The following is a 27,668-nucleotide window of genomic DNA, read 5'->3' as shown; positions in this document are numbered from 1 at the left end:
ATTATTCATCATGTAGTCCTTTATTGGTTTCAGAATTTTAATTATTACAAGCATCAATGAACTTTATTTCAGACTCTAAACATAGAGTTGAAATTGATGTACTGTAATAGAATGGGGTTGTATCTATTTTAAAATTATTTTTATTTACATAATCAAGATTTCCTTTGTGTACTTGTTTAGCATCACAAGACCACTCCCCTGTTCTTGGCTAAGCTTAGTTTTTGTGTCTCCTGCAGTGAAGATTTTCTTCCTTCTGTGATGATTTCAGAAGGTTTTAATTTTTGTTTTCAGATGTTTTCTCTCCAATTTGTTCTAAATGTTCCTTTTCTAAATTTTATCCCTTTACGTGTCACTATGTACTTTTGAATAATTAAATGGTATGTAACATTTCTTTTCTTGTTGTTTATGCTTTTCCAATATTTGCAGACATCACCACAGCTTAATTTTAGAGTGAAAAAGCCTCATTTTGTATTTGACATTTCAAGTTCTTCCTGTACTTGCTCTTGTCATTGCCATACACATTTGAGAAGTGTTTTCCTTTAGCTGAGTTTCTTGTAGTAAAGATTCAATAGTTTAATAATCAAATTCTTTGAATTAAAATTATAGCATTTAAATAAGGCAGTAGGATGTCTCCACTTGCTGCATAAATAGGTGGTAATTAGTTTTGTAACTTCCTGTAGCATCTCTAGTCTTTGTAGAAGTTGGAAAGTGGGGAGTTACTGCTGTTCACATCATCAGGGTAGTGAGATGTTTGACTCTACATATCATACTTGAACTAAATCCTGGTAAAGAACTATGCTCAGCATATTGTGGGAAACCTCTGCATACTTGTTTTCATTAATCCAAGCAGGTAAATATATTAGCTATGAACTCTGATGGAATTATTACCTTTTCTTTCTAAAAGGGCTTTAGTGGAAGTTACCTGATAAGCAGACAAACATATAAATAACAATATAAACTCCAGTGCTTTTTCAGTATTGCTGTAGACATTGGTGGTTAGTTAGCATAACTCAGTGCTTTAGATTGTTCTCTTTTGTCTTTAGCTTAGACAATATAGCAAGCAAGATAATTTGCTTTTTAAAATAATGTCTCAGTAAGTTTACAGACAGTATTAGGAGGGAAAGAAGTTAAAAAACAGCAATCTCACCTCTCTCTGATATAAAGTATCTTAACATAAAATGGAAATTATTTTGAGACTTGATTATTTATCTCTTTTTCCCCTATTGAAACCATCCTTTTACTCAGGGAAGTTCCTTCCTCCTGGATTTTTTTCTTTCCTTTTCTGCTCTCTGCACAGTGTGTCCTTCTCTGGTTTGGCACCAGTCATCTCTTTCCTTTCAGTCTTTACTTCTGCCTAATTTGTTCAGCAGCAGCCACGGCAAAAAAAAAAAAAAAAAAAAAAAAAAAGGCAGAGACAGGAGTTATCTTTAGATTTTGAGACTTTGAAAAAGGTACTATCCTTATGCTATTTTCTCTGGGTTGTCTGTTGCAATGGCAGGCTCCTTCTCATGCTCATCAGAGGAATCTCCTAATTTTCTGTCATCTAAGGGACCTGATGACTCTCCACATTTTTATCTTTGTCTTCACAGTTGGCATTGTCTGGTATGTAAGTGAATTACTTCAAGGTACTGTATTACTGATTTTCCAAGACTTCTTTTACCTGTTTTACAGTCATTTGCAGTTCTTATCCTTCAGATGTTCAAATTGCTGGAAGTCTTCGTGACTTTTTTGTGCCCAGTACCGTGAAACTGATTTTCTTTATCATGAACTGGCTGTCAGATTTCCAATATTTCATATATTTCAGAGAACAGTTCCTTATAATATGGAAACATCTGTAAGAATTAATATGCTGCATATTCCAGGTACATTTCTGCCAAACAACTGACAAAAGACAAATTTGCTGTATGTTCTTACGATACTGAGGAGATGTGAGCCCACATATTACCCAGTCCAAATGTATCTGGTAGCTGCTTTATCCTATGTGATTTTATGGGATCCTTGCCTGGTTTTAGGTTTGATAACAGTGAATCAGCTGGTTCTGTACATGATGAGCACTCACACCTTGGTCATTGCTAAATCCAATAGTCTCGAGCTCAGTCCTCCCCTGCAGAGACACACAAAGCAAGTGGGTCTCATGAGCAAACCCCACTGCCTCCCCAGCAGCTGCTGTGGACCTCCTGGTCCCTCCAGTAACCAACACAAGCCCTCTGGTCTCTCCAACATGCAGCCCAGATTTATGTCCAGGTTGTTATGTGGATCCCAAATCCCTCATCCAGGTCATGGCCTGCATTCCCACATACACAGTGTGCACCCTCTCAGTCACTGTGGCATGGCAGGCACAGGGATCCCTGTGATCCACAGTCCCAGTCTGGTTGTAGGCAGGAGCAGGTAAGTCCCTCTGTGTTGAGGAGACAGAAGTATTTGCTTGCCCTATGGCAGTTTGGATCATGGAATCATGGATTTATTCAGATTGGAAAACACCCTCTAGCATCATTGAGTCCAAAAAATTAACCCAGCTCTCCCAGGTCAGCCACTAAACCATGTCCCTCAGAACCAGTTCTATAAATCGTTTATATCTCTCCAGGACTGGTAATTCCACCCCTGCCCTGAGCAGCCTGTTCCAGTGCCTCACTAACCTTTCTGTGAAGAAAATTATTCTAATAGCCTTATCTAAACCTCCCCTGACACAGGTTGAGGCTGTTTACTCTCATCCTGTCCCTTGTTACCTGGGAGAACAGACTGACTCTCTCTTGGCTGTCCCCTCCTGTCAGGGAGTTGTAGAGGGTGAGAAGGTCCCCCCTGAGCCTCTTTTTCTCCAGGCTGAGCCCCTTTCCCAGCTCCCTCAGCTGCTCCCCCTCAGACCTGTGCTCCAGAGCCTTCCCCAGCTCCTTTGTCCTTCTCTGGACGTGTTCCTGCCCCTCAGTGTCTTTCTGGTTGTGAGAGGCCCAGAACTGGACACAGCCTTTGAGGTGTGGCCTCAGCAGTGTCCAGCACAGGGACAATCACTGCTCTGGTCCTGCTGCCCCCGCTGCTGCTGACAGAGGCCAGGTGCCATCGGCCTGCTTGCCCACCTGGGCACGTGCTCATCCTTTATGTAGCAACAGAAAAGGAGAGTTGTTGGGGATTTCTAGAAGAGGTAAAAAAAAAGCAGCACATATTTCCCACCAGACTACCTGGCTGCTTTTATACTTTCCCTAGGCTGGATTCATCACATTTATTTGAGGTGGTAAATTCTGAATGCGTTGGGGCAGCCCTGTTACGGTGTGAACTCAGTAGAAACCCCAGTGAGGGAAACTGTTTATTCTAGCTCAGTGCACTCCCAGCCACCCTGGTTATAGTTCCTTTCTGGCCAGGACAGCTTTTCGGGGCTGTGGAGGACGGGAGCTCTCTGTCTCCACAGTCTGCTCTCCTGGTGGTCTGGCCACCTGGAGAGCTCTGCATCAGGGGCTTTGAACCAAGCCTGTGCCTTGCCTGCCCCAATACCTTTCTCAGGCACTTAAACCCCTAAAAATATAGCAAAAAGTGCTTTATCTATTTCTGTAGCTGTCCATTTTGAAGTTCTTATAAATGTCAGTCCCTGCACCACGAGCAGCAGTGGGACCTTAGCATGTGCCAAGTATAAGCATGTTTACACATAGTACCATGATACTTCATGTAGGCACTTAGTGGCTTGGACATTTACCCTTTTGAAGAGCCTGGAAACATCATTACAGGAACTTAAATAAATTAGAAATAGAAGCTAAAAGTAAACAATAAAAGCGCTGCAGCAGTCTTTTCTTTCTCCATGCTACTATTTTAATCCTCCTGTGAAAATCTGGGTAAGTTGATCCCCCCCTTGTAAAAATGTTTCCTTAAAACAGACAAACCTTTGAAATAGGATCTTCTAAGAAGGCTTTGTTATTGTAGGACGTGTCTAATGGGTTGATGCTTCTATTACCAGGACTGTCTTCCATAATACTTTGCTGCTTTGATGCTCTGCTAACATTGTATTTTGATATATTTCCTCTTCAGTATTTACCTGCAGAGAAACAGCTCTTTTTTTATTTTCAACAGAATTTTTATGTGTTTCATAGGAAGACTTATTAATATATCTAGTGAATGGAAGGTTCTTTAAAAGACTCTCATGAACCATAAAAGCAAAGCACATGTGAAATGAAATTCATAACTTATATTAAAGCATCAAGTTCAGCTTCACTTCCCAGAAGCAAGGGTACCAAATTTGGGGGTCTTTTTTTTGAAAGTGTTTTCTTTTAGTTCTTAAACTTCTTTGTATTCTGCCACTTGGTAAAATCTGAGCCATCTGACTTGTAGTTTAGCCTTTATTCTGCTGTTGAGAGGTACAGTGCAAAAGTGAAGGGAAAAAAAAGAAAGAGTTAAAGTAATAAGCTACTTGTGCATTTCTAAATATTACCTCTGGTAGCAGAAAGACACAAAAAAGGCTGTGTTTGGTGTCTTAAAGAATGTTGTCCTAAAAGCATGTTAGAATCAAGAACCATATCAAATGCTATACAAATACAATTAACGAATACAGAAGCTTTACTTTTATTTTAGTGTCTGAAAATCCTGGATCCATTGCAAAGGAAAAGGAAGCGGCTGTGGGTGGGTGTGGTGGTTTTTGCTTTTTGCTGAAACCACCATGCCAGTATCTAGTTTTCTGTGTGTGGGAAAGAAGCTGGCAGAAGTTACGTGGGAAAACAGTGAAGGCAAACTGAGATAGAAATAGCTTTGGAAGGTAGAAAGGATGGAAGTGACGGAGGAAGAAAGTAGGTGCATCTGGAACTTGATTTTCTATTAAGTCAAGAAGTGCAGTTGATATTAACCTTTCTTCACATCTCAGCATCAACTCTGTCTATCACAGAACCACAGGATGGTTTGGGTTGGAAGGGGCCATAAAGATCATCTTGTTCCAAGCCCTTGCCATGGCCAGGGACACCTTCCACCATCCCAGGTTGCTCCAAGCTCTGTCCAGCCTGGCCTCAGACACTTCCAGGGCTGAGACAACCACAGCTTCTCAGGGCAATCTGTGCCAGGGCCTCACCATCCTCACAGGGAAGAATTCCCTCTTGGTACCTTTCTAAATCTGTCCTCTTTCAGTTTGAACCCATTGCCCCTTACCCTGAGTGGTCCATCAAAATGGAACAAAAAAGATTTGATGTTTGTCTCCTTTTGGATCAATGTGTAGCATCATGATTGCAACACCTCTGCCCCTCCTTCTATATGGGGAACTGTGAAATACTTGTGAGAGAGATTTCTGAATGCAGATGAGGAGGGCAGCTCAATGTAGAGGCAGCATTCTGCCTCAGAAACAAATTTTGGTTCTTGCACTTTGCTGTCTTTGGAAAAGAAACCCAAAACCCTTTAATTTGTATATATGGGGTGCTGAGTAAAACTGTGAATGTGAGAAATGTATATCTAAGCTGATACTGTTGGATACCAGGTGTTTACTACTGTCTTGCATAGTTGATTTGTTCTGTATTTGAAGCCTTAAAAAGAAAGAATAATTACCTTTAAAAAATAGACCAGCAGTTAAGAATAAACAGTATATTATATTTGTAAGAACTCTTCTGTTTGATTTTATATGCCCTGTGTGATTAAAACCAACTATTAATTGTCATTTTCATTAACTTACAAACCTTATGTTAAAAAAAGGGGAAAAAAAATTTGAGCTTTATCCTGTATGAGCACTCTTTTGGAGTCTCTGATGGTTTAAATACTGTTTAATCTTCCAATCTACTATGATAATAAATATTTCTCTTTATATGTATTTCCTATATCATATCCATGTATTTGCAGTTTATAAGATATTTAATAGTCTCTGGGTACATTGCTGTACTGTCCTTATAGTCCTAGGAGGTGCCTGACATTCTAATCCAGGTGCATGTGCAGCCCTGCATAATGGAGAAAAAAATATTTGGGTTGTGCTCATTTTAGAAATGTAAAGCATGTTATAAAACGTAACTGTGTCTCTGAGACGCTGATAGTCCCAACAGGAGAGACAAATTATAAGGGACAAATACAGAGTGTGATTTCCTCATGCTATGACCAGTGCTGTGCAGTGGATTATGCTCAGATTTTGCCTGAGTAGCTCTTGTTGGGCTCTTACACAAGTCAGGCTGATATTTATTTATTTATTTATTTATTTATTAGAATTTGGAATGCTGCTTGCCGAACACTGGAAATAATTTCATTATTAGATAAAGGAAAAGAACCCTATTAAAGAGCTCTTTCGTTGTTTATAGATTAAATAGTGTTTTACTATATTGCAAGGTAGACTAATACTTTTGTGAAGAAATAATTTATGTATTCAGTCACCTATAAAGATTTGAGTCTTGCTTGTAAATAAAATGTCACTCTTTTTATAAGAATATATAGTGTTATTGTTGGCCTGTGCTATTTAATTTACAATGAATGTATTTTACTGTGCAAGTTTTTGTATTCTAAAAACTCAGCTTTAAGAGGAGAGAAAGTGTTTTATTCTCAGGAATGTTCTAAGGAAATACTAAACAGCGTAGGAATTGTCTTTCTCTAGAATGATGTAAGATCGGTGTTTCTTAGAGAAGAAGAAATAGCAGAAAAAGAAGTATGAGAAAAGTAGGAAGAGGAAAAACTGCCTTCCAAAGTCCATTGTCACAATTCCTCATTTTATGTTCCTTGCTGGCCTCACCTTGGCTTTTGTTTGTGATATTACATGAACACTATAATCTCTTTATGATCTTCTGCCATTTCATGTTGCAGTGTAGACTTTTAGGAGTCTCATGTATATTATTATGTATAAAAATGTTTACTCTTCATTTGTTTCTTCCACATCTTAGCACTAGCATTTAGATTTGGCTAAAAAACCTGTTGGCATTTTACCTTTTCAAATCGTTATTTGGTAATTCTGTAAGTAAAGGGAGCTTCAAAATCAGAGTTAGTAGTGCACATGCTGCAGTTTTGCTTGCTCTTTTCTCACAGAATTATAGAATTATAGAATTTATTGGGCTGGAAAGGACATTAAAGATCATCCAGAGAAGTGTGTGAAGAGAGGTTGTCAGTGGAGACTGAGGCAAAAATCTTGTCATCCATTGTTTCAGGTTTTCCAGTGTTATTTATTGATGAGGGGTGTACAAAAATGCTCCTACAAACTGGATTTTCCTGTTTCCTCAGTCTTTCAGTACATGCTTTAGTGTACATCGTGCAGTCTTTTGTTCCACTAATCCCATGATTTTGGTTTATAATCCTTGCACCAGGCTGAGTGATCCATTTCCATACATACAAGTGTATTAACCATATTGTTATTGTTAATATTTTCTTCTTTTTATCTTTCAGAAGACCAATACTTCTTTTCTCTTTAACTAATTTCCATAACCTTGCAATAAACCTCTTTGTTTCAGGTTTTCCCTGGGAGATGCTCGCAGGCCACTCCATGAAACTGCAATTCTGGTGGAAGACATTGTTCACACTCAGCTGATAAATTTGGTAAGAACATAACTGGCAAAATAGCCTGCACTCTAAAATTCTTTCAATCCACATCATATTTTTGTGAGCTAATGGCTAATAACGGATTGTGCAGAGTTTAGGAACAAATAGTACACAGAAACTGAGGATGATGCTCTGGTCTCAGTGATCTGTAGAACCAGATATGCAACCCCACCTAACCCTGGGAAAAAAGCTGATGGGATTTTGTTAAAAAAACTTTAGATTGTTAGAAGAAATGGCTATTTTTCTAAAGGCTGCCTTGCTGTCTTTTTTTAAAAATTTATGTTCTATTATTTGTGTTAATGCATTATTTACTTAGAATTTATGTCTTAATATTCCTTCCATCAGATGTTTTGATTTCTGTCAAAAATATGCCAAAATATGGAGTATTTTAATATATTGAAAGCCCATGAAAGTGCTATACAAATGAGGTTGTTTTGAATCACATCTGTCACAAACAACTCTAAATTTGAACTGCTCTATATTTTAGTAAATAAATCTCCTCTTAATAAATCATGGTATTTTACACCATGGCATGAATTTGCTATCTTACAAATGACTATACTTTTGTATAGAAATGTATAATCTCATGTGCCACCTGTAACTTCATAAAAAGTGTGATTTTCTTATCATAGCCCTGAAAAGACATGTAGATGTGGCACTGAGGGACAGGGTTTACTGCTCTTAGCAGTGCTGGGTTAATGGTTTGACTTGATAATCTCAGAGGTCTTTTCCAACCTTAATGATTCTGTGATTGGAATGAAATTACCAGCACCTGTGGGAACGGACATTATATGGAACTAATGTATATAGATTATACTAATACATATTATAACTAATATTTACATCTGGTGAGTCCTTGGATAAGCTAGAGCTTTGAGCTGCAAGTTCCTACACCTCTTTTTTGTAATGAGCCCTTTCAGCAATGACAAGGCTTTTTAAGTTTCAAGGTAGATTCTGGTACTACATTTAACTAGATTTAAATGCTTCTGTAAAATGATGAAATTCAGAATGGGATACAGCACATATTATAAATATTTATGTGTGTATAAAAATACATTTTATATATATTTCTACATATTCATGCATATAAGACATTTATGTTTTTAATAGAAATATACTAAAATCAGACTTCCCCTTGCCCACTGTGTGCCTGCAACAGGTGTTTTCCTTCAGCTTTGCACCTAATCCAGCAGCCGTTCAGTAGTTTCCTGCATCTCAGCAAATGCCTTGGCATCCCTTCCAACTCCAGGCACTTTCTTTCTGCTCATACTTCTACAGGCCAACAGTGTATCCCTGTCTCCACAGTCTCCTGGCATCTTTGTGGATTCTTTCCTTATTACACTCCGCTTGGGCTGTCCTGAACATGCCCCGTGGCTCCTTGGAGGGGACAACGTCTCTCCCCTCTCTGTAGGTTTCCCGCTGGTTAAACACTCTGTGCTGGGCATGTATTTGTAGTTCTTATTCCAGCTTTAGCTCTGACAAAGTAACATTTTCTCTTTGTTAATGACCCCTGTAATTTATGCAAACTGGTGGCTGCGGCTTCGCTCTTCTCTCAGCAGTAACAGGCTGGAGTCTGGGCTGTTCTGTCCTGCTGAGCTGAGCTGAGCTTTACCAAACCCTGCAGCTGAGAAAGTGCAACCTGTGGCCATGTGGTCTTTGCACTTTAATCAAAGCCGGGAACTTACTCGGGGGCTGGATGTGACCCAGGGTTAACCCTGCGTGGGGTGCAGGAGCTTGTAGGATTTCCTGACAGAAGGAAGAATGGGAATGGAGCGGCAGATAAACAGCTTTTCTAACCTTTCCCCTCCCAGCCCAAGACAGCACTTTATTCCTGAGGAAGTGAAAGTATCTTTAATAGCTCATTGCTTTGACCTCTGACATTCACATGCCGGAACTCTTAAATCAGTAGCGTTTTACATGCCCCAGGCTTCTGATAGGGAATTTTGCACATTTGTCATCCTCAATTGCACATCCTTATTGAGCTTCTGTGCAGTTATGTGAATTTTTCACTTTACTTGTAGGTGTTTTTGCTGGTATTTACCCAGTACTAGAAAAATGCTATTTTTTATAAATGAAGCTGACTGCAGAAGTAAATTTATTGCTTACCACCTGGATTTTGTCACATTGCTCATGTTAATGGACTACTTAGTTCTCACTATGTAATTTAATGATTTCTTGTTTAATTCATGTCCATTTTTGCATCCATAATACAGGTATAAAGCGAAACTGTAGAAATTACTTTTATACCTGCAATAAAGCTGGCATGTTGCACACATCTTTCATAGTAAGCATTTGTAAGAAGAGCTTGTTTTTGTTGATTAAGTCCAGGTTTGAGCCTCTGCATTAAAAAATAAGTTTCCAGCATGATTACCTTTGATTGGTTAACTTCTGATATCTTGCAGCTTTATAGTTCCAGCTTCCTATTTTCAGAGTTGATCTGAACTCTATTAAATCAAGGTCTGGTTTGAGCAGATTTATACAGTCACTGCTTCAAACCACTGTGCACTTCATGAGGTCCGGCTGCTGTAGCAGATGAGTGCACTAACAAGGCAAATTCCTGGAAAGCAGAGTTTTAAGAGTCTTCATCACATTTTATGATCCATTCTTGGGTGTATTTTGCATAACATGCACACTGCTTTGCATAAAGGAAAATTCTACTAAAAGTATATAGCAATGTATAGGAGGAAATGAGCATCTCCAGAGGAAGATTCATTTCATCCTAAAATTACTATCTGAGTTGAATGGGTTTGTATCTGTCTAGGAATTTGTATTCTCAGCTGACTAAGAAATTAATCCTTTGACAGCTGGCTTAGGTTTGAATATCTAGGAGACAGGCATGAAAGGTGAGAGATAAATTCCATTATATTTGTGTCATGAGTTTGAATTTTTTATGCTTATATTGTAATTATTAAACCTTTTGGTTTTTATATATCAAGCAACAGAAAATCATAAAGCCCCTACACTAGAAAGTTCTGTACATTTTTTGGTCAAGCACAATGTATTTGATAAGCACAATGAATTTAAGTTTTAATTTGAAATCAAGTTCACTGTTGACTAATAGTATTTGGTAACAGATCTAAATGTTCATTTATAGGTAACTGTTTAAGGAATTTATAGATGCCTTCATGTTACCCTTAAACTGTACTTCTTTATGTGGGCTGTGACTAGAGGTTCCAATCAAAGCTGTATTTTCTTTATGGTTAGGCATAAGTAATACAAGGAAAGTTGTGCCTGCAAAAACAGTTCAACAGGGAGTGCAAAAGGTGTTAATCAGAAGGGGACAAGCCTTTAAATTTTACTGACCATTTGAAGTGGAAAAAGACCTCTTCTGTTTCATTCTTCCATCATATCTGGTACAATCTTCATGTGCACTAAAAAGTTTTTGAAGCATGATCTTGTGCAATAACTTACTCATATCTATTTAAACCCTTAGAAAGGAAACTTGAAGATCCTCCTTTAGGACAAATGTATATTATTCAGCACTTTGTGTAAAAAAACAAAAACAAAAACAAACCTGTAATTAAGAGGAATGGAATAGGAATTTTTGCTCATCATTAAACTACCGTTTAGAGGTTTGCCATGAAAATAGCCTAAATCTTGCACATATTCAGATATAAAACAAATTGGAAATTGTTTTATATAATATTTATGAAAAAGTCCATCTTCACCTTCACCATCTCTCTCCAAAATTTTTATCATTTTGGGCTGATTCATAAGAAAATGTAATATTATTAGACTAATACTAAAAGTGAAATATTATTAGTATCTTCTCTTGATAGGGCCATAGCTCCTTGTTCATGCTTCAGATGTCACATTCAAAGGCAAATGGACAATAAGATCACTATGCACTTGTTAAATCAGAAGAGCTGGTAACGAAGTACTTTCCTTCTGCTGACAATGTATTAGCTGGGTGTTTGTTATCAGAATGAAATACCAACAGTTTATCCTCTAGGCACACTATGGCAGGGGTAGTACAGGCACCTGTTTTCACAGAGTTTGGTTATTCAGTGTAGCACTAGATTTAAAGTTCAGTCCTTTACATTTTGTTTCAGAGATATCAAATAGCTTTTGGGAAGAGATTAGATTTGTTTTTAAAAAATGGAAGCTATTTTAGCAGTAGGACACAGTTCAACAAAGGAATAGGTAAATTACACACAAGCACACCAAAAAATGCAGGTAAGTAACCCTGTCTGTTCCTGAAAGAGTGGTTGTCAGAGGCATGCCAACAGAACATCACAATAGCCTTGGACTGCATCCTTTAAATGTTTTATCTGCTGTAATTCTTTGTAATGTGTGGTAAGTCCTTATGAAGATGGTCATGAATGGTAGAATTCATGTTAATAGAATTGTGGTTTGCTCCCTGTCATCCAATGTGTGTCTCCTGGAAGGTAGACTCTGTTCTCTCCAATTGATGTCAAATGATTGAAGTCAGACAATCTTGGCTGCCTTTTTTTAGAGTTCAGTAGTGTCAACTTAAAGGAACTTCAATTGCCAAAAATCATATTGTACGTGATACTTTTTGGAATTTCTTTTGTCATTTACTTTTATCTTCCTATGGTTTTTAATTTCATACAACTTGTGCTGATACCTAAAGCTATTAATATTCCACTCTTTCTTTCTGTTTAGGAACATGATTTGGGCCCTGAGTTATATATATGTATAAATGAACATGCATGGATAATTTTTGTTGTTGTTGTTTTTACTATTTGAAATAAATTTTCTCTTATACACACAACATTTAATTCAGAATCAGTCCTTTGGTATCAACCAAAACACAAAGCACAGGTCAGCAGGTGAATAGTCTATACTAGCATGTGCAGATTATATTAAAATGAAGCAGTAATTCATAGGTAGAAAAGTTAGAGTGAGAGGCAGAGATTCAGCAGTGTGCCTGAGTCCTGAATAGATCTGTGGTAAATCCATCCTGTGGAATAAATGGCTTTTTATAGTGAGTTTAGTAAAGATTGGGTAGTCATTTGCCACTTTTCCTAGGAGAAGGAATGGTGAAAGTACAGAGACAAGCATAAGTTTACTGTTACAAAATACAGTTATTTATCATAAGCAGTGTGAATTTTATGTTTTCAAAGGGCTGTATATTTTCTGGATCATGGTGTACTTTCTTCTCTTCCTAGCCTTATTCCTACAGCTGTTACTCTTTCATTGCAGTTTAAAACAAAAGAAGAAGGGAAAACTCACCTTCACTTGCCCTTCCAGAGAAAATGACTGTGACAATGGGAGAGGCTAATAGGAAGAATGAGATTTAAACAGAGGCAAGGATAAAGCTTTCTTGGTCCTTTACAGGTTTTTTGCTTGTAGAGGTTCTTGGGTTTTTAAAATTAAATCACAGTAGTTATTTGTTCACAAACTGGATCAGTCACTTCAGTATATGTAACCTCACACAGCTCCAGGTTTATTTACTACATTTTGGAACTGTTCGACTTGTAACCTTTATATACATAATTGTAACATTTCTGATGTTGCTTTTAAGAAGGAACTAATTGAAATCAGTTCCTTCATAGGCAGGAATTGCCCACTGATATCCCAAAGTTACGTGGAACTGTCACTTACACCACCCCAGCAACAGGAAAAGTCCTTGTTTTATGAGTCTGTTTTAAAACAGTTATAAAGTTTCCTGTGCAGGACATTAATTAAAAGGGTTATCAAAATAAGACAAACTAATATAATTTGTGATTGTACAAAATAAAGGAAGTCGAGGGTACCATAGGGACCTAATGAATCACAGGATGGAAACAATCTTCTGGCTAACTAAACATTCAGACTTTGTACTAAGTCACAGGGTGGATGTACAGCCCAGCAAGCTGGAACATGCTGTGTGTTTACATGGATGGGATAAAGGGATTTCACAAAAACCATCTGGGAGAAATCCTTCCCCTAATCATTCTATTCCTACTGTAGAGTTGAAAAAACAACATGCATACATTTGCAGCAAACGCATGGCACACCTGCCCTGTAGAAATCAAACTGGAAAATAAGTCTGTAGTATAAAAATTTCACTGGGTACCAGCCCTGTGAGTTTGTCTTCATTTCCCCATGTAGGATGGAAAAGGAGAGATGGGGCTTTTTATCTAGCAAGTGGGTAATTGCTCCCTGTGCAATTGCAGCATTTAAATGTGGTCAGTATTTAGATTTATATGATATTTAGATTTATATGATAGATTTATATGGTAATGTATATGAAAATACGTGTCCTGAGTTTTCTAGTTTGTAGAATGTTTTCAAATATTGTCTGCCCCTTGCTCACCGTATTCAGATCTATTCTCAAGGATGGAATTTACTTCAGGAGATGATTCAGGAGTCCCAGTTAGGGATTCTGGGCTCTCTCTCTGCTTTCTCTTGAGACTGAGAATTTAGTGACTTGGTCAGATTTTTTCTTTTCCCATGGATCTCTGTGCAGGGTCAGCATGTGCTCTAACACAGGGCTGCTGCTTTTTGCCTGGTCATCTACAGATGCTGCTCAGCATCCAGTGGTGATGAACTTCACTGACCTTACAAGTGGAAAGAGACTAGGATATTGTTATTAAAACCCTAAATTATCAAACAAGGGAATGAATAATTGTACCTACAAAGTTGTACTAGCATGTTCAATAGTGAAGAAAAAGATCCAAAGCATTGACTAGATTAAATGGAAAACAAAAAGTCATCAGTGCTTAAAAGATCGTGTTGTAACATATAAAATATAAAGACTGAAGGTAGTGCAGGCAGCAATAATCCCAGTATTTCCTGGCTTTCTGTATCAGACTGGGCCTTTAATAACAATGTCATGGATTTATGTGCTCTGTAAATGTATAGGAATATATGTCTCTATATTTACGTGGTTGTTTTTACCACCCTTCACACATCAAATTCCTGTTCAGGCTGTTGGGCTAGAGGAATGAAGTAGGTATGAAATTTCACTCATGGGGGCTTTGGAATCTGTGGCATTCCTAAATATATATGTACTCAATTCCCTTGGCTTCTGGGGCTCTTATGAAACAGTTGATAAGCTGAACCCAGCCCATGTTTCCAAAACACAGATACATCCTTTATTTAATTTTTATGTAAAATTTTAGGAGAATGGAAGAGATTAACAGCTGTTGAGGCCTTGGATGAGCTGAGCTGAGCAGGGACAGTCAGTGTACAGATGCAGTGTTCAGGGTCTTTGCCTACTTCTATTGATGTCACTTACAAACAAACAAGAATTTAAGAATTTAAGAGTAATCATTAGATTTGTATTGCTCAATATGGTGAACTCTGGTAAATCAATATTCTGATTATGATTTTGAGGAACATAATTAGATTCCAAGCTCCAGAAGCCAAATGGAAAGTTGATGTTCAGGGTTTCATTCTTTCTTTAACTTCTTTGTATGGTATAAATGGAATATTATGTGAAAATGTGTGTAAAGTCCGTCCTGCACACAAAGATCCATCTTGCCTAGTATTCTGATTCTGACAGAAATTAGTACATTAAATGAAAAGCATCAGAAATTTATCAATGGTAAAACATAAAAGTAAACAAATATGACAAACGTGTTTTTCTAAATCTGAGGTAGTGACACCAGATCATCTTTTGTGTCACGAGAGATAAATGGGCACTTCAAACGTGTGATTCTTCATGTCCAACATAGTTATTTAAAATTCTGGCAGTGCATTTAAAATCTGGGCTTCTTAAGTGAAGTGAGAGACATCTCACCTCTGTGACTTCAGGCATTAGCTGTATTTCTGGTATAGATATGTAGTTTTTCATTGATTCTGCAGGGGGAAAAAAAAGGAAAAAAAGCAGGCAACCTGTAAACTTTTAGTTGTGAAGGACACAAATTGATTTATGGATATCTGTGGTGGAACAAGAGTAATGAAAACTCTTCATGTCTTGAAGTGTAACTCATAAACCTTAAAGGTCATCTCAGAGTGGTTAACAGAGCAAATTCATTGTAATTTTTAGATCACCTTATCTGATTTGAAGCAAACCTGATAGTTTCAGAATAACATTTTTTAGGAAGATTGGCTTGTTAACAGTGTTACGGAGTTACAAGGAAGTGTGGTCACAGCTGCTTCTGGTTTCTTAGCTAATCCACCTGATTGGAAACAACAGGTTTTTGATATTTTTCCATTTCTTACACTGACACCTAGTGTTCAGAGGTCCTGAGTTTCTAATACTGCACTTGGTTATTAATAAGACAGCTGTTGATACCAAAGTTCTCCACCTTTTCCAACATCTTCCAGTTCGGTTCTTCTGCAAAAGGAAACAGTAGCTGAAGGCAGAGGTGTTACCATCTTTCAAAACAATTTTATTTTGGAAATACAAATAGTGAGCAAGTACTGCAAAACTTGGCAGAAGCTGTTTTACTTCTTGAAGCGCTGCAAAATGTGTTTTCTTGAAATTTAAGTGCTTTAGTTTTGGCAAATGCAGTCCTTTTGTGTCTGTAAGTGTCACTGGCCAAGAAAAACAGCGATAAAAGCAGAAACCCTTAGATCAGTATTTATTTAATTGTGGGAGATGTCGATGCTTTTTATTTCTGTGTTCTTTTATCTTCAAGCCACGAGTTCTACCTGATAGGAGTGTTGATGGCTGCACAGTCCTTGAGTAGACAGAAAATAACTTGCACACAAAAACTTGCACAAACAGTCTTTTATCTCAGACTTGCAAATAAACAGAGCAAAGCAAGTATGGGCTGTAACCCATTCCTGACAAAGATGACAACAGAGTAAAATTAACTCTCTGCCTTACCTGAGATTTTGCTGTATGTTGGCAGAAGAACTTTCCATTGTGTAAAGTAATATATTAGGAATTTTGTACAACTGTATCCAAAAGTATATTTTTTTTTTTTTTTTACTCATGTGTTCCATAGAAAAATGAAAGCTATACAGGCAAAGAAAATGCATATTAAACTTCACTTTAATTTGAGGGTTCTTCCCTTTTTGGTTTTAAGTCTTTTCTAGTAAATGCACCAAAAAGTCACCTTTTCAATGGCTCACCATTCTCACAGTAAAGAATTTATTTCCAATACCTAATCTAAACCCACCTCTTTCCCTTTAAAGCCATTCCCTCTTGTCCTGTCACTATGTCCCCAGACTGCCCATTTTGTTATATCTTGAGTAAAGGCATTGTACCTCTGTGAGGGAACATGGCATAGGAGGTACTTCAGTAAATTATTGGTTATCAGTTGTTGATATTCCTGTGAATCATAGTCTGCTTATTGGAGAAATAATGAGTGACAATAGAGAGAAATGTTACTTGTATTATAGTATTTATTTGGCTTCTCTCAGGCATTTAAATGTGAGGGTGGTGAGGCCCTGGCACAGGTTGCCCTGAGAAGCTGTGGCTGTCCCACCCCTGGAAGTGTCCAAGGCCAGGCTGGACAGGGCTTGGAGCCACCTGGCATGGTCAGAGGTTTCCCTGCCCATGGCAAGGTGTTGGAACTGGGTGATCTTTAAGGCCCTTTCCAACCCAAACCAATTATGGTTTCTGTGATTTATTTCAGGGTGAGGTGAATTTGGACCCAGAAGGGTGATTTTTGTCTAGTGAGTATAAATTATGCCTTGGGTGACCAGCTCAGATGTAGATTTCTATGTTTAGTCAGAGCTCCCAACTGAGAGAGAACTCCCCCAAGGCAGAAGTCTTAAAGCAATGCAAGAGGAAAGGAGGTAAACAGGAACTTCTCTGATGGCAGAAGATGTTAACAAAGTTAAAAGCAGTAGAAAAGTCAGAGAAAATAAAGACATACTTCAGGCCCAGGTTTCTGGCTAGGGAGAGGCACAGTGTCTCCAAAATGAACAGTTTTAAGGGATGGGATTTCTTAAAAGTCACCTTGGAGCTGATCCAAGACAGAGTTAGAAGTCTGTGCATTAGCTGAAAACTTCATAGTATATGTTTTTTAATAGATGAAGAGAAAGAAACAAATCAGAAAAGATTTGGGGCTGGATTGAGATACAGTTTCTTTAAAGGAGAGGATAGACTGAGGTCATCTCTACATAGTGAGGGAAAGTACCAGAGAGCAAAGAAAAATTGAAAACTCAGTGGGCAGGATATGATGCAGCTTCTGAGGTGGGTCAGAGTTGGGAAAAAGGCCAAAGATTTATGACAAGAGAAGATATTTAGGAACAAAAACTAAGAGCTGCTTTGTGGGAATGCTTATTTTCTTTCCTGTAGCAGAAGAATTATCGAGCTTGAAGTGGAACCCAGGTTGTGAATAAGGAATGCAAAGCCTGAGATGCAGCAAGGGGTTGTTTAAAGCAGTGGGATAAAAGAAGATGAAAACAACCTTGTAGTGGAAAAGAGTTTGGAAGAGCTTCCCATGACACTTTCTCAAAATGTTCAGTAGCAAGAGAATGGGAATAATTGAAATAAGAGGCAGAGGAGTTTGAAAGAGAAGCTGTGGCTGGTGCATTGGTGCTTGCAGAAGGTCTGATCTGGAGAATGAGTTTGGGAAGTAGCTTTACAGGACATTAAGTGCTGATGACAGAGAAGTCATCAAGAAGTAGTAAATGGAATGAGAATCAGCAGATGTGTTACTTCCAAATTGAATTTCAGATGAGGCCAGAGAAACTTAAGTGGATAATGATGGAACAGGTGGAATGAGGCCGTTGGTGTCTGTGTGTAAAGGAGAGCACAAGATGGGAAAGAAAGGGAAGAGACAGATTCTACATTTTAGGAAAGAATTCATGGTAACACAGAAAGTCTTGTGACAAATGCTTCTTCTGTGGACAGTATCATACGCATGGGGATGTGAATGCTGGCATTTCTGCACCATAACAAACAAGCAAACATATGTCTTATATATAGATCCATAATGAGCACTTGTGTAGTGACACACAGCCTGATGCCAGTATATCAACTTCAAAATGCTCAGCAGATATTGTTACTAACAATCATTCTCACAATACTCAGCAACTACTTTTTTATCATCTCTAATTCTTGAATGTGTTTTTAGGTTGTTTACCATTTTTGTCTTTGATGATCTTGTGCCAACATCAGCATTCCAAATTTGGGAATAAAAATGGATCACTTTACTGATGCAAAATGAAAGTACAAAGAAGACAAAGTGGATTTTCCTCAAGTAATGAAACAAATTAATGACAGAGCTGAAAAAAATTGACTGGTTGTAGCAAGAGGGAAGCTGTGCAAAACTATTTTATATTGACGGTCCGTGTCTCAGCCAATTGAATTTTTATTTGACAGTCCAAAGGTGTAATAACTTTTATTGTAAGAGGAAGAAAAATACATCAAGGCTAATATATAATGGAGGACCTACTAGGGATATGCATAAATGCATATCCTGTTCCTTGTGTATACAAGCTTAATTGTGTCTCTTTTAATTTTGCTGTTTGATTCAACAGGGTTGTCAGGTAATCGTCCTATTGAAAGTACAGAGGAGGATAAAATTTCAAATACCTTTGTTAATCTCTTTTGGCTGTTAAAAGAAAAGATTTATTGGTATCAAATTTTATTGCATTCTTAGAATTTAGGGATTGATTGGCTGCTAGTTTAGCTTACTTGTCTCTTCCAGTTAGAAACCCAAACACAACAGAAGAAAGACATTGCATTGAAGCTGACGTGCAACAAGTGAGTGAAAGTTCACTTGGCTTTTCCTCTCAGCACCAGGTGCAAAAGTTGGCTAAAAGTGCTGTGGCAGGCAGTTATTTGAAAGCAGTTTCTGGTTTAGTGTTTTATCAAGCCCAGGAGTGAAATATTCTGCAACTACTGCAGTTTCACAAAGCTGCTTTTTAAGGTAGAACTCTGAATTGTTTCACTAATTAAAATGGCCCAGTACAAACATTAATCACACAGTAACCATTAATGGGAAGGGTTTGGGGATTTATGGAGGGCTATGGATGATATTTTAAAAGCGTGGATCATTTCTTTTTTAATACACAATACACTTGCAATCTCTAACTGTAGCAAAGGTTCTTGAAGTCTCGAGGAGTATTTGTGAGTTTCTACATCCCTTCTTATAAATGCTGGAAGAGGCGTATTCATTTCTGGTGTAAAACAGTTTAACAGTGTCCCAGTTAGTGACTTGACTAAATAGGATAGTTTTTTCTTGAATAGCTGCCTCCTTGCCACCTTATATATGCTTTAAAATAGAAGTTCTCTAAACTGCAGCTTTCTCAGAGTGTAAGGTGGAGGCTCAATGATGACATAAGCTCCAGAAGTGTAAAATTCAAGTGCTTCGCATGTGGGATTGCCAAATAACACGAGTTGGTTTGTTTTCATTTTATTACACCGACACTCCTCCCCAGATGTCTTGGATTTCTGTGGTACCCTCCTTGCTTTAGAATCTTGCTCCTTGTAACTAACCATTTTTATTAGTCATCCCACTAATACACAGCATTTTTACTCAGCACCTGTTTTCTTCAAACCCCTTTGTAATAATAACTGGTTAATCCTCACATTGGTTCTGAATTTCACTGTCATTCCTGCTCACAGGTCACAAGTGAGCTTCATGACATCCCAAAAATTGTGTAATGGCTCTGACACCTCTATTAGGACTTTGCCTGTTCTGTGTCCCCACTAACCAGGCTGGTCCTTGGCCTCTCCACACACTGAGTTTGTGGCATGCCAGTTATAAATTGAGCATTTCCTTTTGGTTAATGACACATTTTTTACCCTGATTGCTCTGGAATTTCCATTCTGAACTGTGGAAGAACTATGCTGGAAGGAGCCTCAAGAGGTCATCTGAGCCATATCTCAAACTAATTTTGGCCTTTGTTCAGGAAAGCTCTTAAATATATACATATAAATGGGTGTGTATCCATGTGTTTATATACAATTACTTATTAAATTAAGCCCCATTTTTGAAGAATTAAGGGTAACTGCCTAATCAAAGTTTGATGCAAACTACCAGAAGTTGCTTTAAAATACTTGCACAGAATATTATGATTGATAGTTCTGTGGGAAGTAAAACAGAGTGATTTATACTGGAAAGGGCAACTTTTGTTAAATCTAGTGCTGTGCCTTCTGCAAGTATTGCTTCCTTTGTTTTTATCTTCCTTTTTTCCTTTCTTCTATTAGTTTTTCCTATTTTTTATGGACCTGTAGCAAAAAAATCCATTCATACCCAAAATCACCAAGGTGGTGATTTTGCTGCTATAATAAACCCTCAGCTAGTTTGACTGTTCTTGGCCTGTCCATCTGAGAGCTACAACTTTATGGAAACAGAATGAAATAAAGTGTTCTCTAATATGTCACAAATCATAGTTAAAACTGGAAATCCAGTCTGACACTGTGGTCTTGATTTGTATGGTTTGCCTATCCCTTTTTGTTTCTGCAAGGCAATGTATGTATTTGAAGGCTGGAGCTCCAGCCAGGATTTTCAGTCTTAACTGTGAATTTCCTTCCTTTAACAGGTTTAAAACAAGCCTTTCAGATTGCTCCGGTATAGCTTTTAGGACTTGAATTTCCTTTGTGTTCATTTTGGGCCTTTTCCAATATTTATCCATACATTTGAAACTCCTTCAAATCTGTGAGTATGTGAGCAGTTACAATAGGAGGTGGTGGCATTTCTATTATATTCCTGTTAGTCTTGATTCAAATGCTGCTTGATTTTCAGCTCAAGTACTGCAAGCCTAAAATTCAGACGCTTGCTCAAGCATTGCAGGGTTTGTGTCCAGCTCAGAGGCCTCTGTAATTACTGTGTTTGGCTGGAAAATAAAAATTCCATTTCCTTGAAAAATTTAGAGGTTTCAACATTTGCTTTATTTTTTCATCAGAACAAAACTAAAAGCTTATTTTTTGAAAGTGTAACAATCTACTGAGATGAAGAGGAATCTTGTCTAGCTGGTAGTCCTGTGTATAGGACAACAGCCCTGGAGAGGAGAGACCAATATTCAAGTTTCTACTTGCTGGAAGAATGTAAAGTTGAACCTGAGAGCTCCTCGTGCTGAGTGAGTGCCATAAAATAAGACTGTTGAATACATCTTTTGATGTTATTATTTTTCTATATGATCATTGAAATATTGCTTAGTACTTACATGCAAAATTGTTTATTTCAAGTGATATGATTTTCCCAATAGAAATACCTATTTTCGAGGTTCTGTCCAGCATTCATGATTAAAGTATTAATATATTTCACATGTGCATTTAATCCAAATTAATCCTTAATAGTGATTATTTGTGGTTAAAAAATTCAGCTTACATTTTATAAATCTATTGCTTCAGCTATAGCTGCAGGGTCTCATAAAAGCTTGACTGGTTTTGTTTATTCATTTTTAATGGTAATTAATTCATATTAGTGGTGAACTTCATTATTTACAAAAAGTGATTTTAAATGTTTTGCAGGTTTAGCTCTGTTTCATTATTATAATACAGCACCAAATGTGGCCTAGTGAACAAATTCAACGTTAGATATATCCATCTATAATCTGATTTAGTGATGGATTTTTTTTTCCAGAGATCCCTCCTAACTCAAACCATTCTGTGATTCAGTGAATTTAATTCTGAAGGGAAAAACAAGTTATTTATTTAAAAAAAAAGAAAAAAAGAAACACCCAAGCTTTAAAGACAGTGGACTTGTTGCATTATTGCTACACATTTGCATTTTTGTCACAATTCTCTGCTATATTGTTTCATAGAATTCTAGAACATCCTGAGTTGGAAGTGACCCACGAGGGTCATGAAGATCCAACTCCTGGTGGGTTCGTGGCATCCATTAAAAAAATTATGTCAATCCTCCCTGTTAGAATAAAGTCAATATTTTAAACTTTATTCTCTCCTATACATTCTTATGAAGAGAAGGCACTTACTTTAATTTCAGAAACAAATACTATCTTCTTCCAAATTCCAATTGCAGTTCCCATTTATTTTGATATCTGCAAAAATGCTCATACCAATTGAATTTTTGAGACTATTACTGTCCACATTGCATGCTTTGTTTGTGTGTTTGTCATTGGCTATCTCTCAGCCTGGACTCTCAGCCTGGTGTGACAATGTCCTTTTTTCCTGACTGTATGGTGGCAAACACTGCAGTTTCAGACTCACCATTGTCAATAGCATGTAGCTGGATGCTAGAAATAACAAAAAACCAGAATAGATATATAGCAAAAATAAGTAATCAAGTGAAAAGGAGACTGACTGTATAATTTAATGTCTCTGAGGATAATAGAATTTCGAGTTAAGGACCTCAAATGACTCCATGCCCTCGTTGGGATGTTTTGGCATAACTATGGTCTAGTAAAACTAAGCTGCCACAGCTGCTTCAGACTCTGTCTTGCAAGACTGTATATGTTTGAATCAGCAGTTCAGGATCATGGAAGTGAAAGGTTTACACCTCGCCATTATCCATTTTGTGTGTAAAACATGTGTTCTTGCAGTCGTGAAAACATACAAACACCTCTTTTGGAGACCAGGATTGGGATATTCTTTGTTCATAGACCTAATTAGTTATTTTGCTCTTCCTTGCAGCTACAGGGCCTGCAGCCCTTTTTACCCCATACACACAAGTGATGGGTAGGAGTTATGTTTGACTGGATTTCCATCTTAAGTTGTTCTTCATGACATAATTTTGGGGGTGTTTTTTGGAGGTGGTGGGGTTTTTTTATGAGCCGTTAGGCCCTCCAGCAGTTAACTTAACAAAGACTTAATGTTATACAGAAGTTGTAGCTCTGGTGGATTTCTGGAGGATGGTTAAGGCAGAGTTTGCATTTCATATTCTGAGGGAAATGTAGTGCCGTTCTGCCGCCGTATGCCGTGTGTTTCATTAGTGCTGGAGACAGCAGGAGGCTATTTTGTGGAAATGTTTCTGTCACTGTCAGTAGAAACATGCCTGTCTGGTTGAAATATAGTCTGTGTCTTGCCAGTTCCCTGCTTCTAAGCAATTGCAGTAGGAGGATGTTAATCTTAACCTGTCACAAGCCATTTAAAATCCCAATTTTTATTAAACTTCCAAATGCTTCAGTAATACAAGTATAGGAGACAGGGCTGTGCTCATATGCAAGAGTTGCTGCCCTTCTCAGGGGCAGGAAACACTTTAATTAGTGTTTCTTAGTGCTTAGTAGTTAGATGTGCTGGAACTCCCAGCCAGGCTCTGCCAAGGGATGTGATCCCTCTAAGGCAGGCAGGAGTCAGCTCTGGAGCACTGGATTGTGGATTTCACTTCTGTTTTGCTGACTGTAGACCAGGAATTTGGTGCACTCAAGGAAGGGATCTATCGCATATTAGTTGTAGATATCCATGTCTTTCTGCAGCCACCCTGAACACAGCTGCTCTTACAGTGACGCTAGGATCATTGTTGGGAAGATCTGATTGCCTGATGGAAAATATAGTTTCTTACGTCCTTGGTTGTTCTTTGAAAGTGTATTTTTGTGCCAGAGGATAGTACTCTCTCTTTTTTTTTTTTTTTTTTTTTTTTTTTTTTTTTTTTTTTTTTTTTTTTTTTTTTGCTGTGCAAGCCTGGACTGATGGTTATACATGTATTTGGTGGAGTGGGCAGTTGAAAAAAATATAAAAATATTTAGAATTAGATACTTTATGTCCTGGTTGACAAGAGAGGTTGTGCATTTATGTGGAATTTGAGGAATCTGCCTCAGTTCCCCCCATGTTCTACCTGACAGCTCCTGAGATGTTTTTGGGTGTGGGCTAAGTCCTTACACTGGACAAATGATGGTCCCTGCCTGAGTTGTCTCTCTGGAGGGCTAAAGGAAGATTTTGTTTCCTTCCTTCACTCAGATCACCAGAAAAATGGGCTACAGGGTGCACTCCTGCAAGCATCCCTGGAGTTCTCTGGAATTTCAGGGCTTTTCCCTTTCTAAGTCAGTAGTACCTGGACGAGGCATTGAGGTAATGTTCAGCAGATGCATCAAGTGGTCTAACACAAAAATCATCTAATCACTTCACTGTGATGTCTCAGCTAGAGACCTCCTCCCTCAGTCACTGCTGTTAACCCATGAAAGAAGAATGAATTTAAGGAGCTGGGATATTTTGCTCTTCCCTGCCAACCAGCATCCAGGCAAGGGAAGCTCATTCCTTGTTGCCAAGAAAGACATGCTTGCACCATTCATTGCAGGAGTGTCTTCCTGATAAAATTGGTGTATCCAGAGAAAATTCAGTATAGGATAGGACTGCAGGAATATTCTAGAGACCCAACAGCTGGGAAGTTGTACAATTTAACCAAAGGAAGAAGTTAAGAATTAAGATGCTATCACTACTGTATTTAGTATTTGCTAGAGCCCAGCAATCAACATAAAGCTGTCCGAACCCAAGACGTTTTTATGCTGTATGTTTTGGGAGTTTTCCACAAGAAGTACTTCAGGCAAGCTGGAAAAGATGTGTCGTGGCACTGAATCCAAAATGACATTAGAAATGCTTTGCCAAGATGCTTTTTCTTCACAGCATATCCCTTATGTTATTCCTTATTCCTTGTGTTAGTGAGCACGATGTTCAGGGAAAACATCCCATCTGGAGAGCATTACCTGTAGGATGTGCAGCTTGTATGTATCTTCTGGAGGTTAGCTCTAATGTTAAACAAAGGAAGCTGATTAGAAACATCTGTAAAACATTTCCATAGTTCAGATTTTATACAGTGGGTATTGAATTACCTTGCACATGACTGCATGTCTGAACTAAAAATAATAAGGTAAATCTTTTCCTTTTATTAAAATTAGTATAATATTAATTTTATAGTTAAACTACATTTAACTGTTTCCCTCCTTGGCACTAGAATTTAATGCTGCTGACATCACTATGTATTTTACATGCCACTGAGAAATAATTGTTCATTTATTGATGCAGTATGCTACAATAAATGCATTTTTAGGTGCAGTCAAAATATAAACATTAGATTGAAATACATTTTCTTATGTAAAAGTGTGGCATTTATTGAATGCTAAAGGAGAGACTTGCCAGCTAAATGTGTAATGTTTCTGACCATTAAATATGTTATGTGAAATAGTTATATAGAATATATAAAATTATTGTCATACTGCCCACTTAGGTATTATGTTGATTTATGAATTTAGTTAGAGTTCCTAATAAATACCAAAATTGCTGATTCTAGGTCAGTATTTATTAGGTTGGTAAATTTTATGGAGAGGAAGGATTTGTGCATCCCAGAACTGACACAGAAAGGTGTTATTTATGCAGTTAGAGTGAGAATGCCATTGTAATTTCAGAGCTGAGCTAAAAAAGGTTATCTAGTTTCTTCATATTCTAAATTACTTTCTAAAATAGCTTATAAAGCCATGCATATAACAATAGTAAATATTATTTAAAAATCTAAGAGTCTAATACTCAAGATTTACTGTTCAATATCATAAGCAAAAAATTCTTACCTTTCCACAGTTTCCTGCAACAGCCTGACTCCAAGGCACGTATCAAAACAGAGAGAGGCAAACATTATTCTCTGGGAAAATATTTTGAAATTCAGCAAGTGTTTTGAAAACTGTTATCATTATTGTTTATTGTAAGTGTTCTAAGATTGTGAAAATGAAGTGTTGCTCATAAATACCACGCAGGCTGAATGGCCAAGGGCAGTTCTCATCTCTAACACGCAGACTCCTACCCAAAGCAGTTTCATCCAGTATGAGTACTTGCTTTTATAATGTTTTTACCCAAGTTCATAAAAACTGCTAGTGGAACAAACACTATGGTATGTATATGCAGTTATTTTTATTCAAGGAGACTGGATCAGCACAAAAACATCTTTTAGAGCAACATAACATGAACAGTTTCCATTTAATCAATTAGTGCCCATATCCATCCTGAGAGGTGTCAGTATCTTATCTGTGTGCTGAAAAGGCAATGAGGTGTTTTATCTTTTGAAAAATAAAAAGACATGTTGTGCCATGGTAGTGAAATTTGCAGAGTTTCTCTCACTATCCCACTTGGAAATGTATGTTTCAGCACTGATAGTGTGGCTTATTAAATAGCTGAAAACAAATAATGTTCTATTTTAAATGTATCTTCAGAAAAAAATGTCTTGTGATCATTTCTTTTGCTCACTGAAAGCTTAATGGTTTTGCCTGTGTTGTTGCTTGAAGAGTTTGGAGTTGATCTGGTAGCCTGAGAGGAAGCAGCTGCACATCCCCAGATCCTGCCTGTCCTGTTGTGTGATTCTGTGATTAAGCACTAGATCCCTCTATCAGCTTGGTTTACCTGGTCTCATGATTTTGGAATGCACTAACAGGAGTGTAAGCAGATACTTGCTTTTAGAAAATACAGTTGTCAAAGTTGTGATTAGATAGTTATTGCATTTAGGGTTTGAAATTGTCTCACATTCCTGTCTTGTGAAGGCTTCAAAGGAAGGACTTTGGGGGTAGGTGAAGAAAAGCAATTTTTAGAGTGTTCGGAAGTGTATCAGTTCACCAAGTGTGTGTCTCTGCTGTGTAAATGATATTCCTCATCACATGCTGTACGGGTTGATTACTTCAGTCGGTGTTTTTACGGCCAAAACCAGCAGCCTGGGGTTTCTGTGTCTTTATCACCAACTGTACTCTGTGAAGTACAAAGCTGCAAAGTTTACTTGACAGTTTGAAGCCAGAGTAATTTACTTGTCTGAGACCTTAATGCAGTTCCTTGCAGTCCATCATCGCCGCTTGAACAGGAGGATGTGCTTTAAAACAGGATCGGAGCCGTTTGCCAGACGGGGCTCCAAACCAAATTCAAAATGAAGAATTGCTGTTGCTGGGTTTGCTTACTTTGAAATTGCAATGCATTGGGGATACTGGAGGAACTGTTTGAGAATGTTGGAACACCTGCATATGGCACAGCACCTTTATTTTAACAACCCTATAGGTGCTCATGCAGCAAATTATCACCCCAATGCATTCCCTTCATTTTGAGTTGAGTCTTTGCCAAAAAAAAGACTCAGCTGATAGAAAGCTGGCTAAGGCACAATTGATTTTGGATTAGAACCCTGAATTTAACAGCATGGGTCAATGGATGATTTTTTTTTCTTGAAAGATGCCATTTAATAGCTTACAAACCTGTTAAAACTGAATTAATTTAAGTTCAGATTTTGTTTATCAGATCTTTTGGAACTGGACTAGACTGATTCCACTCTTTTGTGACTTCATTGTCAGGCTGAAAATAGTATAAAAATAGTAATGTATGTTTTCTGTACATGACTTTCATATTATACTTTAGCTGTGGATGGGTTGCCATATTTCTTCATTCACAGGGCATTTTTATTTCTTTGTTTCTGAACTGTATAGGAGCTAAATCACACATAAATCCAGCTGGATAGTCTGGAGTCATTGCTCTATCTATTTTTCAAAGA

General features: G+C 37.7%; 1 protein-coding gene across 5 annotated transcripts in view; it reads left to right on the top strand.

Moving 5' to 3' along the window:
- The window catches only part of SUPT3H (SPT3 homolog, SAGA and STAGA complex component), a 255,319-nt gene that overhangs the window by 119,266 nt on the left and 108,385 nt on the right, over window positions 1-27,668 (top strand). For all 5 annotated transcript variants that reach the window (XM_005490363.4, XM_074536525.1, XM_074536527.1 and 2 more), the window contains exon 3: window positions 7,374-7,458. In XM_005490363.4, coding sequence (XP_005490420.1) covers window positions 7,374-7,458 — 85 coding nt within the window. The remainder of the gene's footprint in view (window positions 1-7,373; window positions 7,459-27,668) is intronic.

This window comes from Zonotrichia albicollis, chromosome 3, assembly GCF_047830755.1.
Source record: "Zonotrichia albicollis isolate bZonAlb1 chromosome 3, bZonAlb1.hap1, whole genome shotgun sequence".
NCBI lineage: Eukaryota > Metazoa > Chordata > Aves > Passeriformes > Passerellidae > Zonotrichia > Zonotrichia albicollis.
This window is presented reverse-complemented; position numbering and strand designations above follow the sequence as displayed.